The sequence below is a fragment of the Heloderma suspectum genome, chromosome 3, assembly GCF_057233095.1.
Source record: "Heloderma suspectum isolate Gila_16-S chromosome 3, 16-S_ref, whole genome shotgun sequence".
Taxonomy (NCBI): Eukaryota; Metazoa; Chordata; class Lepidosauria; order Squamata; family Helodermatidae; genus Heloderma; species Heloderma suspectum.
This window is the reverse complement of record NC_139460.1, coordinates 146,724,718-146,739,781: the sequence shown is the minus strand read 5'-3', so window position 1 is coordinate 146,739,781 and position 15,064 is coordinate 146,724,718. Positions and strand designations below refer to the sequence as shown.

Genomic DNA, 15,064 nt, shown 5'->3' with positions numbered 1-15,064 from the left:
TTGATTGTTCCCAAGTTGGGATGCTGCTATCAGTGCTCTGAAGGTCTCATCCTCAGATCTCTGCATTCCTCACCTTCTTCAGCTCAGCAACTGACATGTTCCCTGAGGGCCAGGAACTCATTACACCAGGCACACACCTGTGACTTCTGTCCAGCCCGCAGACAGTCATACATGTGACACTCAGTGAAAGAAACTGGATAGTCCCGGCCCTGCTTGCTTTCTGCTTGCATAGCTGTTTCTTTTATTATTATTGAGTTTGTTTACCTGTAAACCCAAGTTATTTGCTAGCAGAAGGCAGAGAAGGGTCAAATACCCTGACCTCCTCACCCTGTTGCTAAATTCACACAGGTGCTTAACTCACCTGTGTGCTCTCTCCCTTTTGCCTTGACAGTTTGTCACTGGGGCTGAAATGCTTCATCACTGAGTCTCCTCCTCATGCTCAGTGAGCTGGACTCATCATCAGTGAATATCATTATTTTTCCTGGCTGCCTCTAGTAAAACAGCTCTTTATCCTTCAGCAATTTGGTGGCATCGGACCAAGGTTAAACCACCAACCAATTTTGTTTTTACTCAAAGTAAAACAGCAATTAGACAGTTATTGTGATTATATTTCTTTAAAAAGATAGTTGATTTTAAAGTCTCTTTATTTGCCCATGGACTGTTGGACTGGCTCTTATTTTATGTTTTATATGTTACTTTTATCTCCTGTGCTGGTTATTGTTATTTATTGCATATTGCATTTTTATTCTTTTAGTATCACTTAATCTACCCAGAGAACCTTTGCTATTGGGCAAAATAAAAATAGCAGATAAATAAATACACAAGCAGCTTTTAAAACAGTTTTAGCAGTTAACCATAAGAGCAGTTATGCTATAAAAAATAACATGAAAAATGCATCACTCTAAACCTTGTCTAGACAGTTTTCCTGCTTGAGCTAAGTCCTAATATTAAAGTAGTTTCTTTCGGCTCATGCTAATTAATATTTCTAAATTACTATCTGAGTCGAAGGCTGCATTCCTAAGCACACTCGCTAGGGAGCAAGTCCTATGGGACACAGTGTGTCTTACTTCTGAGGAAGCATGCTTAAGATTGCACTGCAAAACTCTCTGTTCAAGTGTGCTGAGGAAAATGCCTATTTCTGCATGAGTGAAACCAAACCTCGCAGTCTGTAAGACTCCTCTGGGGTTGCAGACTCCACCACTAATATTTAGAGCAGCAGATGGCTATGTCACAGGAGTGGTATGGGATGTGTGGCTCCTTCCCCACACCAGTGTACTGTAGTTTCTGGAAGGCTGATTATGCTGAGGAGGGGAGGAGTTATAGCACAATCTCTTCTGTCTCATGCAGTCCAGTTCTCACATTTTTTTTCTGGCAATGCAAGAAACAATAGACCAGTAGCAGCTCTCATGCTGCCGGCATAATGAGAGAACCCATTCTTAGATTTGTAATTTCATTTCTTGGAGAACGGAAAGAACCTAAATGACTGTTGTTGTTTTTCAACACTGGCAAGTTATTTGCCGATATCTTTTGTCTGGAATAGGCTGCAGTCCATGTGATATAATGGGAACCCACTGTGTTTCCGCGGTTTATTTTATTTATTTGATTTGTAGCACGCTCTACTCTTGTGGGTGCAGATGGCATCATCTATCACCATACATGTACAGTGCCTACCTACAGACCTGAGATGGGGGGGGGGATTATTAGGACTTTTTCTACAACAAATAGATGTCTTTGGTATTCCTTATAGGCATAACACCACACCACATGCACCTGCCTCAGAGATGAAGCGGCAAGAAAATGTCGAGAGCTAGTTCTTGTTTAGCTTTAAAAGAAAAAGAGAAGATTACAGCAGACTTCTGCTTCTGCCGTGTGTGCATTAAAGCAAGCAGATTGTGTTAACATTTGGAAAGCAGTCAATTAGAAATCAAGCTGATACTCTCTCTAGTACAGGACACAAGGGGAATGTCTTCCTGCAGTCAGTCTGCCTACGTAAAACCCGGTGTTGCTTCAGTCCAAAATGTGAAACCAACACACACACACACACACCCCTCTGCTAGTTAAACAACCAGAATGAAGGCACCCCAGGGCAGCACCTGATGTATCGTTTAATGTTTTGTGACAAAACCCTTCTTTCTACTGACAGGTAATTAATTCCAGAGTGGGAAGGCAATAACAACAAAAGCCAAAATGTCCAACCCATGACTGGATGAGAATCTCTGAATGTTGGGCTTGGACCTTTGCAACTGACTTTAGAACAAGATTCAAACAAGAAGCTGCATCTGTAATTGGCAAATGCTGGCATGAGCTCCCTTCCTGAAATGAATATATTTTGCTTGCTATGATAGACTGAGTTGAATTTTACTTTCAGGAGCTTCAGAGGTGTGTGTGTGTGTGTGTGTAAAGGGGAGTTAAGGGGGAGGAGGAGAAAGAGGAGGTGAGATAATTTGGAGGAGGAGCTGAGCTTTCCTAAGGTGGAGCTGTATCTTGTATTAAATGACACTGGCAGATTAAAGCCCTGTGCTGGGGAAGGGCTTAAAGGCTCAGTGAAAAGCCAAGAAGTCTCTTTATTTATGCCTACCTCCCAGCCTCTGGCAATCTGACTAATAACAAACTGAGCTAACAAGGAAGGCTACGGGGGGGGGGGGGAAGCAGACAGACAGAGAGAGCGAGAGACCATCGCAGCAGCTTAAATCCTTAAAAAAGGAGAAAGAAAAACGTGTCCTGCAAAACCAGGAATGATCAGTTTGAGTCCTGTTGAGCGGCTGGTTTATTTACTGCATCCCAAAGCTCGCAAATGGTTAACTTACACGCAGAAAGTCAGCCTCGCTGTGAAGTCTGCTGTGAATTTTAATTGAGGAAAAGGGATAACTGTTTACAGGATGCTGTAGTGGGCTTTCTTTCTGGCTCTTGTGCCCCACACGATTTTATATATGTGTATATATTCTCAATCAGATGGTCCGCACCGCTTTTGATCCAGGATTTTAACTTCAAGGAACTATCTACAGCTACACATTTGAGCTTCCTGTGTAAAGCGAGACTTAACGCAAGGAAGAGAAAGTGGCCGTCTGGGGATAACAAAAATCGGAATTATATCTGAACAGCTACTCTTTGCATTACCGATCTTGTCAGTGGGTGTAGCTGCTGTACAGGTAAGGATACTTTCACTTAGGCAATTAACTGAAGCATATCGAACTCTTTGCTTTTTTTTAAAGCACCTTAGGTACAGATTCTGTCTTTCTCCCCCTGCACTTTCGATGTAGTTTTCTCAGTTAGCGGAGTGTAATTATTCGCTCTAAACTTACAGAATGAATGACACCTCAAGAACTGCATAGCTTCTGGTGGTGTCCTCTGCAGGGTCAATTTTTCGGAGACATTAGTTGACAGTTAACATGGGTTTGAAGAGTGGCATTTGGAATGACACATATGAAAAGGACTTAAAAAACAACACAAATCTTTTTTAAGTACTATAATCAACTATAATTGCCTGCAGAATTTGACAAGGGAGCACAGAGCCTGCTGGATATTCATATGATCCTTTCTTAACCTGGGGCTTTGGATATCATCAGTATCCAGTTTCTAACAAGGGAATAAACGCTAATTGAAACAAGAAAGGCATTTGACTTTTGTTTAAAAACAGATGGATGTATTGCCTTTCATACATATGGATACTTTTCCTTAAGGACACTCAGTCAGTACTCCTGAAAGTGCAACGTTTGTACAAAATCGACCTAAGTAGGAGAAACTCTGGGGTTCACTAGATTTTCTCCATACACACACCCCATCTCAAAATGGAACCATTTGCTGAAGGTAGTTTGGGGAATTATCGACTGAAGGCAGTTCTTGGAATTATCTATGGAAATAAAACATTATGAATGCAATGCATCAGCTAAAGAATGTAAAATAATGGGTAGTTACAAGGAGATGTCTCTGTTACCGCCAATGTTAAGTAAGTTATTGTCTGCAGAGTGTCACTTGGAATGTGTCCGCGTTCATTATGGTTATCATATGAGGTAAGCAGCCCTGGCAGAGTGACTGTGTGTGTGTGGGGGGTCCATGTTTTGTGGGGTAGAAGTTTGAAAATATATAAGTAATAGCATGATGCCTCCAAATAGACTTCCTTTTAAAGTAGTTGTGCTATTAGTGGCTCTGGAAGGCTGGAGAAGGAATGAAGGAAGAGAAAACCCAAATCTAAAGGACAGTGAATGGTAGTCTTCCAGTACTAAAAAGGAACTCCCAGCCAGCATCTTTCTGCAGAGAGGGAGGGACACTGTGTGTGTGTGTGTGTGTGTGTGTGTATAGGGTAGAGTGGCTCATTGCAGTGTACTCAAAAAGTATGAGAGCGGTTAAAAGGGAAGGCTTTCCAGGTGGTTGCAAATACTTTTCAACTTTCAAGTTTGACAAACATATATGTAAAGTGCCCTTCCATGCAACATGCACTTTAAATTCATGTATGTTGATTTGTTTCTCTTAATTTTGCCTAAGGACATCCCAGTCCTTAAGAATGTTCTCTTTGCTTACCAGAAGAGCAGTTAAGAGAAAATAACAGTTGAATTAATGATCCAGTCACTTTGCCACAGACAACTGTTTGCAAGAAACTTTATTTGTGAAATTAGGTTCTCAGAAACAAAGTCTTAGGTATTAAAAGTGAATGCGTTCTACTTTACTGGCTGCTAATTTGGAAATATGGGTCTGCATGCTGTGTCTTGCCCATCAGTCTGCAGGAGCCAGAGAGAGAAAAAAAAATTTCAAGTTAGATATAACCAGCTATTTACAGTCTAGGTCCTAGACTCTAGTAGAATTACACTACAGCAAGCAACTTTTGTTTATTCTGAAACGTTACAATTTATTTTTATCCCATTGTGAAGAATGATCATCACTCTGTAGGCCCATTCAAAAGACTGGGAAGCTGGGAAGCTTTAATTTAAACCAACTGAAGCTTCAGTGCCGTATTTACACTTACCTGGGAGTAAGCCTCATTGAACTCTGTAGGACTAGTCTACTTGGTACGACTTGCTACTGAGCAGATATGCATAGGATTGCACTGTGAATGCCATTCATAGCTATGAAACCAATCTGACTCATACTCATGTTCTTTGGCTAAATGCCTGTGTATTGAAACTGACCATCATGAGGAATAGCAACAGTCTATTTTCTTCTAAAAAGTAACATTATTAGATACAGATTAATGGTATGATCTTATACCTGTTTACTCAGAAGGAAGTTCCACTGCATTCAATGGGGCTGACTCCTAAGTGAGCATGTCCTGGTTGCAGCCTAATATAACAACTTTAGAAAAACCCTGCTAGATCAGGAGAGTTCATGTAGTCCAGCATCCTGTATCCTCCTGTGGTCAACCACATGTCTCTGGTAAGTCTCTAAGTAAGCCAGGCTTGAAGGCAATAGACCTCTTCTGCTCTTGCTCCCTAAGATCCCTCATGGTGCTTTATGGTACCTTCTGGAATATGTCTTTCTGCTGTAGCACATTGCTTTACATTCTGTGAAAGATCTGCTGCAAAACCTCCTCAGTGAATGGCATGAATGAATGCATGGAAGTAAGGCAGAACTCCACAGCACTTGATAACATGATGCTATGACACATGGTCCAAATTCTGAACTTCTGAATACATGCATCACCCAAATGCTTTCCTGGGGCGGTGGGGAGGGGAGTTAAAACTTCCACATAAAACAGCTTTCCTGCTGGCTGCATGCTCAACTATTTCTTCAAGGCAAATTAGTTGTGTTCAGTTAAAACTGCAACCCTCTAGCCCCTTCCAGTGGACTAGCTGCATTGACACCAATTACACCACTCCACTCAGCTGCAATCCTGCGCATGTGTACTTGGGAGTAAACCCCACTGAATTTATTGGGACTTACTTCTGAATCAACATGAATAGGGTTTGCACTGCCGACTGTTGCTGCCTGCCTTATAGTAAGTAATCAAGCCCGCCCCTCCCCCCCACCATGTTTCCATTAAATGTGTTTCAAATAACCCTTTTCCAAAGTAGGAATGCTTCCCTTGAAAATATGGAGTTATGCACTTCATTAATAAATTGCAAACAGATAATCACACATGAAACAGAGGGAGACACTGAAATGTGATATAGTAAACACATAGATAAGCAATTAGTATACAATCATAAGTTAAATGATAAGGAACCACATTAGCACAGCCATTAATTTTCGACATTTAAAAGTGTGAATCTGACAGGACACATTTCTTGCCAGTCCTCATTTCTCTAACCAGGTTCATTTGCAGTGAAGTCCTGCACATGTCTACTCAAAAGTAAATCCTATTGATTTCATTTTAATGAGGTTTACTCCCAGGTATGTGGGTATAGGACTGCAGCCTTAAAAATAATGTACATTTTGCATTATATAGAAATCAGCCACACACACATTGCAGTTCTATTGCCATATTAATCCTGGAATGGAGTTAATGTTGATAAAAATGCTTCATATGTCCAGATCAGTATCTTGCATATAGCTTGCCTTTTGCTGCCTATTTCCTTTTTTTTCTGATTGTTCCTGTCCTAGATATGCCTACAATTATACACAAACAGATGGAGGGCAAAAATAAAGAAGAGCAAGTTAGGCCCTGCAACAAAATGTTGCAGTGTATTCTTGGTGTACATGTGTTACCTGAGGCTGAGGGGGTTGAAAAAACAAAGGGTAACTCCAAAGAACAGAGTCCCTGCTCTAACTTAAGGTCTCACTACATATTTAGAAATGTATGTATGAATATTCAGCTTAGTTTTTCAACATTTAAAAGTAATGCCAGTCTTCACGCAATTCAGTGGAGCAGGAAGCTTCTGTGTGCAACTCAGTGCTGGATTTGGCCAGGGAGGAGGTTGAGGGGTTAGTTTAAAGAGAGTGACTTTTGCTGCCTGCAAACAGAGAGGTATGGGGGATTCCGACTCCACTCTGCGGAGATTCTGTGGAGCTGCCAGCAGGGGCTGCCCGCAGCCAGACATCTGGCCACTGGGCAGCCTGCAGGGACGCAAATGGTGGCTGCCATAGCCGCCGCCATTTGCATCCCTGTATTTTGCCATGATAGGCTACGTAAATATTTACGTAGCCTATCACGGCAAAAAAACAAACAAACCAGCAGACGCAAATGGCGGCGGCTACGGCGGCCTCCATTTGTGTTCTTTTTTTTTTTTTTTGCCATAGTAGCCTACGTAAATATTTACATAGGCTAAAACGGCAAAAAAAAGGAACGCAAATGATGGCTGCCACCACCACCGCCATTTGCGTTCCCTTAGTTAAGCCGTGATAGGCTACATAAGTATTTACATAGCCTATCACAGCTTCCGCAGGGATGCAAATGGCATCCCTGTGTTAGCTGTGATAGGCTACGTATTTATGTAGCCTATCACGGCTATATGGAAGAAGTCAGCGCGGATGGCAGCAGGTAGGTGCTCCGTTCCGGGCCCATTTTGCGGGGTGGGGGGTGGGGGGGCTTTGTTCTGCCACAGATTTCAGGGGGCTGAATGCACTGGCATTCGGCCTCACCGAGATCCGTGGCGGAATTCTCTGACATCCCTAGCGTCATCCCCACTTCTGTAACCTTCAATAAGCTTCACAGTGGACTACAGTGCTGTAAGCTACTATCTCTCAGCACAGTTTACACTCTCTCTCTCTCTCTCTCTCTCTCTCTCTCACACACACACACACACACACACACACACTATCTGCAACAGGACTATAACTGTGAACTACACTGCAAGCTTCAATACTGTCTCAACCCAACCTGCAATGTGAGAATAAAAACAATGGATACCACAGCAGGGTTCAGCTTCAGCTCAACCTGCAATAGGAGTGTAAGACCTCTAGACGACACTGCAGGGTTATTGAAAACTACTTGGATCCTGATCTGCAGTATTCATTGTTAACTACACTGCAGGGCTGTCATGGGCCACTTTCTCCCAGCCACAGCCCCTTCCAGCCTGCAGTATGGGGACAATGAACTGCGATTGCTTTAGAATTTGCATTGGCAGGGGTATTTTTAAAAACATTTCATGTTAAATAAGGGCTGAGTTAAAAAGGGTAGGAGCTTTCCTCTTAGCTCCTATCTTTTTCTTTGCTGCGACATTAAGTACAATCCCAGCTGCATTACATCTTGATTTCTCTATTGATTTCTATGGGCAGCTTTCACCTAGGGATGGCAGAGGAATCCATCCAGGGTGTGGAGCTCACTGAGCTTTCATCAGCTCAGCCTTCCAGACTATGGCCTGTTTCCCCACAAGCTGGCCTGAATCTGCATCGAGTCGGCCCAGATCAGTTTTCCTGTCCCCCTACCAGAAATAGAAAGTTGCACAAATTGCAGCTGCAATTTGCATAATTTGCATAAATATTGGCTGCAATTTCCTTAATTCCAGCCAGAATTTCTGGCATGTAAGCAAATTATGGCCATAATTTGTGCAAATTATGCAAATTGCAGCTGCGATTTGTGCAAGTTTCTATCTACAACCCCCCCCACACACACACACACACATGAAAAAAAGTCCCAGGTTTCAAGAAAAGCCCACAGCTTGGCTCACAAATGCAAGCCAAACAAGCAATGGGAATCTGTCAGGCCCCCAAAGGGCTGTATTTGCAGTAACAGACATCTCTACTTTCACCTGGAGGACTTTAAAACAAAGTAGCTTCTCATCAGCATGAACCAGGAAATAACCTTTCCAGACATTGAGATGCTTCTGATAGCCCTTTACATGTCTATGTGTCTCATCCTCTCTCCTCTTTTGCTTGTTTCTCTTGGAGGAGGAAAGAGTGGAATACTAGAAGAAAGGATAACAGAGGAAGAGACACAGAGCTGTAACAGCCTATATTCTACTCTCTTCCTTACCCCCTTTATGCTCCTTGCCTTATCTCTCAGCTAGCTTCTCCTGCCTGTCTGTCAGCTTATCATGAGCATTTTGAAGCCTTCTTGGTTGTGTGGCCATGCCCTCCTCTTCACCAGCCATAGCCAGCTGATTTCATTTCCCCTTCTTCCTGGGTTTGTTTCCCAACCGACCTGAAGTTTTGTGGGTTCTGAGCATGCTCAGTACTCATTGGGTTGCTTTTGGTTTCCCCCCTTCCCCTGCCATACTTCTAGGGTTGTTTTTTTTTTTTAAGGCTCTTTGTATTTTTGCAAACGTCGGGGTTCTCCCAAGCATTTGATGCCTCTCTTGTGTATGGGAAGGTGGTATTTTGGGTACATAAAGATTGGCACTCACTCTTGAAAGTTTCAAATTGAGGGAATCATAGCTACTTCTAAAGTCTGAGACTGCAATCCTGTACACTCTTACCAGGGCATAAGTCCTCTGGAATTTATTGGGATCTTTCTCTGAGTAGACATGTATAGGATTGCATTGTGAGTGCCAGACGTATGCCAATATTTGTATATTTTTTGCCTTTTCGGTGACTTGTGCTTTATCTTTAAGAGATCATACAAGAAAGGATCTTTCACAGCTCATCACAGTAGAAAACCTTCCTATAATCCATAGTCAGCAAAATGGCAAACCACATTCAGACCGTATACATATAATACATTATTTAAACCAAGGCGGAACTTTCTGCAGTCACCTTGCAATGATACATCTAGGTAAGCCCAGGAACCTGTTTAACAAATGGCAGGGAGCATGGTTCTCAGCATGAGACCCACTGCAGCATGTGTCCTTCTTGTCTTCCACCAGAATTGTCAGAATTCTGAGATTACATGGGGGAAGCTTATTATGCACCCCCTTCCCAAACCAGCACCGTTGCTCCTAGGAGCTGGAACAATGCTGGCATGCTAGATCAAGTTGTGGATATCCCTCATGTGATCTTGGACTTTGGATTTTACTGGCACATGCTGCAGTAACTTCATGCCGGAAAGATAATGCCAGAAAGCTGCAGCTTTTCCAGATGCATAGCAGAGCAACAGCAAGATAGATGTTAATATATTTACAATACTTGATTCATGATTGTGAATCTCCACTGAGAGGTGACGGTGAAAAAAATGCCATTTTGAGGTAGTTATGGGATTCATATAAATTCATCCAGATTGACGTGTTTATATATAAATCTTCTTTTTTCTGCTACATTTTTTCTCTTTACCCTAAATTTGTTCAATATGGTGTTGTTACTCCCATGCTACTATCCTAAAAGTTAAATTATTTAATCAATAGAAGGTTTGGAATTCACTCTGACGGTGTTGGGGCAGCATGTCTCCCTTACCCTTTTAACTCAAGTTGCAAATAGGTTTCTGCCACTGAATAAATAAAGAACACAGCATTTCTGTGCTCTATCTATGCCACAGGTTCTCACTTCTCAAATAGGTTGTTGTTGTTGTTGTAGTAAATAACAACAACAACAACATTTCTATACCCCCCTCCAATTGCTAAGGCTCTCTTAGCAGTTCACAAAGAATAAAAACATTTTTTTTAAGGATACAAAGTTTAAAAACCATTTACATAAAACACACAAACAAACAGTATACACAAACACAACATACATCTAAAAACTTTGAACATACCTCTGCTTTTAGAACCTTCAGTTATAGTAAGAAAAGGAACCCTTGCATTCCCTAGAGCCAAAACAACCCATTTCTTAAACCTGAAGGGCATATTCTTTACCACTGCCAGTAGCTAAGCCTTAGAGGAGGCATTTCAATCTTTTAGAATGGGTGAGCAAAACTGGGAAATGACCAAACAATTAGAAGTGGGGAGGGCAAAGGGGAAGGGGCCATGGGAATCCCAGAGGGCCAAATTGGGACCCCAGGAGGTCTGAATTTGGCCCATGGGCCTCAGGTTCCCCACACCTGCTGTAATGTTTCAGTGGACAGGAGTTGTTCCTTTAGCAGTTGGTTTGTGTATTGAAGGATGATAGATGTACACACACACCCTCCAAACTTTAGATGATCTTGTTTTTTTTTACTTTCTATTTTACAGAAGCTGTTGGATGACCATGAAGCTCTGGATAATTACATTAAGTTTGATGGGGGTTGCTTGTGATATGCTACAATTTGAACCAGCTTTACCTTCAACCATTGGTTCTTGTGAGATCTTGTGTTCTTGTGAAGAAAAGGATGGTACCTTTATTATAAACTGTGAAGAAAGAGGCATCAAGGAGGTAACTCAAGTACATGTTCCAGCATCTCGTCCTTTCCACCTTAGTCTTTTAAACAACAGTTTGACCATGTTACACATGAATGATTTTTCCAGCTTTATCAATGCCCTCTCTCTCCACCTTGGATTTAACTATATTATAGACATTGAACCAGGAGCATTTAATGGGCTAAGTCTCCTGAAGCAGCTTCATATCAATCACAACTCTTTAGAAATACTTAAAGAGGACACATTTCATGGTCTGGAGAACTTGGAATTCCTTCAAGCAGACAACAATTTCATCACAATAATTGAATCAAGTGCCTTCAGCAAGCTCAACAGGCTTAAGGTGCTCATTTTAAATGATAATGCCATTGAGTTTCTTCCTCCCAATGTATTTCGCTTTGTGCCATTAACTCACTTGGATCTCCGGGGGAACCAGCTGCAAACTCTACCTTATGTTGGCTTCTTAGAACATATTGGTAGAATTCTAGATCTTCAGCTGGAAGATAACAAATGGCTCTGTAATTGTGACCTACTGGAGTTGAAGAGTTGGTTAGAAAACATGCCTCCCCAATCCATAATAGGTGATGTTGTATGCTACAGCCCTCCCATGTTGAAAGGTAACATTTTAAGCAGATTAAAAAAGGAATCACTCTGTCCCACTCACCCTACAAATGACCTTGACTCCCCATCAGGGTCATTGCCCTTGGTGGTTACCACATCAATAAGTGATAGTCACTACTCAACCAAGGTGATACCTATTTTTAAAGCTCCTACCAAGGAATCCAGTTTAACACTTCATGTAACAAAGCCAGCTACCCTGCTTCCTGGAATATATTGTCCGATGCCCTGTCAGTGCACTAGCCTTATCCTTTCAGGGATTTTAATGCAATGCATGGAACAAAACATTGAAAGCCTGTCGGATTTAGGGCCTCCCCCTCCAAATCCGAAAAAGCTTATTCTAGCAGGAAATATAATTCAGACATTACTGAAATCTGACCTTGTGGACTACGGTAGTCTAGAAATACTTCACTTGGGAAACAACCGTATTGAAGTCCTAGAAGAAGGATCCTTTATCAATCTCACCAGATTGCAGAAATTATATCTCAATGGCAATCATCTCACCAAGCTGAGTCACAATTTGTTTTTAGGCCTGCAGCATCTTGAGTTTTTGTATCTTGAATATAATGCCATCAAGGAGGTCTTGCCAGGGACGTTTAATCCGATGCCTAAACTCAAAGTCCTCTTCTTAAATAATAATCTTCTGCAGACTTTGCCACCCCATATTTTTTCAGGAGTTCCTCTAGCCAGGTTAAATTTGAAAACCAACCAGTTTTCACATTTGCCCGTAGGGAAAGTCTTAGATGATCTGGATCTACTTATACAAATTGAGCTGGAAGACAACCCCTGGGATTGTACTTGTGACTCAGTTGGGCTGCAGCAATGGATACAAAAGCTAAATAGAAATACAATGACAGGTGAAATTTTATGTACATCTCCGAGGCATTTAGCTAAAAAGGAACTGAGAACTCTGAATAGTGACACGTTATGTCCAGGCTTAATAAACAGCCCAGCCCTCCCAACTCACGCTAGCTTCATAATAGTCACAACATCACCAACCACTGCCAACACGGCAGATACCATTCTGCGATCGCTCACCGATGCCATCCCTCTTTCTGTTTTAATCCTGGGGCTTTTGGTTATGTTTATACTGATCATTTTTTGCGCAGCTGGCATTATTGTCCTCGTTCTACATCGACGGAGAAGATACAAAAAGAAGCAGGCAGATGAACAGATGCGGGACAACAGCCCGGTACAGCTTCAGTACAGCATGTATGGTCACAAAACCACACACCACACCACTGAGCGCCCAGCCACAACCTTGTATGAGCAGCGAATGATCAGCCCCATGGTTCAAGTGTATCGAAGCCCATCTTTCAGCGCCAAATTTGCAGACCACCAAGAGGAGAGGAACAAGGAAGGACATAATTCCAAACACCTTCGCAGGAGTCTCTTAGAAAGGGAGCACTCCTCCCCTCTGACAGGGTCAAAAGTCAAATACAAAGCTACAGACCAATCGGCTGAGTTCCTTTCCTTCCAGGACGCGAGCTCTTTGTATAGGAACATTCTTGAGAAAGAACGAGAACTGCAGCAACTAGGGATAACTGAGTATCTACGGAAAAACATTGCCCAGCTGCACCCTGATATGGAAGTGCATTATCCAGGAGCTCACGAAGAGCTAAAGCTGATGGAGACACTCATGTACTCGAGACCAAGAAAGGTTTTACTAGAACAGACTAAAAATGAGTATTTTGAGCTCAAGGCCAACCTGCATGCAGAACCCGATTACTTGGAGGTCTTGGAACAGCAAACATAAAACCACCACCACCACCCTTCAGAGGGATTAAATCAGAAACTCTCAATTCTATCTTAACTTGGAACTTTGTAAATAAAAGTGCCTTATAATAATGTGTCATCAATCAGAACTTTAAGCACAGCAGTCATCCGAGTAAAAATAAACTCTCAGGGATAACTGTGTGAAGAAGCCATGGGAAAGTTTGCAGGCTATATGTGTCACCCCCACATTAAAAGTGTGACTGGATTCTGGAGGAAATTTAGTTTGCTTTGCCATATTTCTCCAGACCTGCGTGGCAATCCCTCATTCTTTCACTAAAAACAAGATTAAAACATTTGTTACTTCAATTCCCTTCTTTTATCTGCATTTACACTACATTTTCTTATAAATCACCTGTATACCTAGTTATAAAAGGCTAGTGTATATTGGTTAGGGATTGGTCCACATATATGAACATTGCCTACAAATTGCACATGACACATTGCCACATAATAAATACAAGATAAAATTATATGATTTTTTTTTAAAAAAATATTTAATTGTGTGTACCCAAGGTCTGCCAATATTTAAGTTCCTTTTGTTTGGAATGTTATTTATCAGAAAATCTGTTAGAATATGTGGATGGAGGGGAAAAACTGTATACATATTTTATCCAGGAATTTAAGAGATATAAACAAATCCATTTTGCTACTTTCCCTTAGGGATGTACGAAAGTCACTCACTTTTTCGAAGGGTGACATTCGTGTGTGGGGGGGAAGACACTCCGTCCCTCCCCCCCCCCGAAATTCTCTCCAGCCGGCTCCACTCCACAGCAATTCCGCAGAGCCACCGGCCAGGGCTGCCCACAGCTGGACATCCGGCCGCTGGGCAGCCTGCACAGGGACGCAAATGGCGGCTGCCATAGCCGCCGCCACTTGCATCCCTGTATTTTGCCATGATAGGCTACAAAAGTATTTACGTAGCTGTCACGGCCCAAAAAAAGGGAACGCAAATGGCGGCGGCTACGGCGGCTGCCATTTGCGGTCCCTTTTTTTTTGGCCGTGATAGGCTACGTACATATTTACATAGCCTATTATGGCAAAAGAGATGGGCACAAATGGCGGCCACTACGCCATTTGCACCCCTCTCTTTTGCCATAATAGGCTACGTAAATATTTACATAGCCTGTCATAGCCAAAAAAAAGGGAACGCAAATGGCGGCCACCGTAGCCGCCGCCATTTGCGTTCCCTTTTTTTGCCATGATAGGCTACATAAATACTTATGCAGCCTATCATGGCTATAATGAAGAAGTGAATGGCGGCTGCAGCCGTCGCCACCTTTTGCAAAGCAACGCGAACGGCAGCAGGTAGGTGTCAGTTTTGCGCGCCTTTCACGGGGTGGGCAGGTGGGGGGCTTCGTCCAGCCATGGATTTTGGGGGGCTGAATGCACTGGCATTAGGCCTCCCCAAGTTCCATGGTGGAATTCTCTGACATCCCTACATTCCCTGTCTGGCAATTTTGGTCACAATCTTCAGTATAATGCTGCTATAGACTCCTGTGCACCGTTGGTTTGACACTTATACATGGGAAATTTGGAAAGCTGCTGAGAATTTATTGTAAATATATATTCTTAAATCAATGAGCTGGAGGTTTTTTGTA

At 42.3% G+C, this 15,064-nt stretch overlaps 1 protein-coding gene across 1 annotated transcript; it reads left to right on the top strand.

The window, feature by feature from the left end:
- Positions 1–2,446: 2,446 nt before the first annotated feature.
- SLITRK6 (SLIT and NTRK like family member 6) lies at positions 2,447–13,770 on the top strand. Its single transcript, XM_084841825.1, has 2 exons — positions 2,447–3,149; positions 10,911–13,770. The coding sequence occupies exon 2, from the start codon at positions 10,921–10,923 to the stop codon at positions 13,444–13,446; it is 2,526 nt and encodes an 841-aa protein (XP_084697951.1). The 5' UTR covers positions 2,447–3,149; positions 10,911–10,920; the 3' UTR covers positions 13,447–13,770.
- The last annotated feature ends 1,294 nt before the right edge of the window (positions 13,771–15,064 follow it).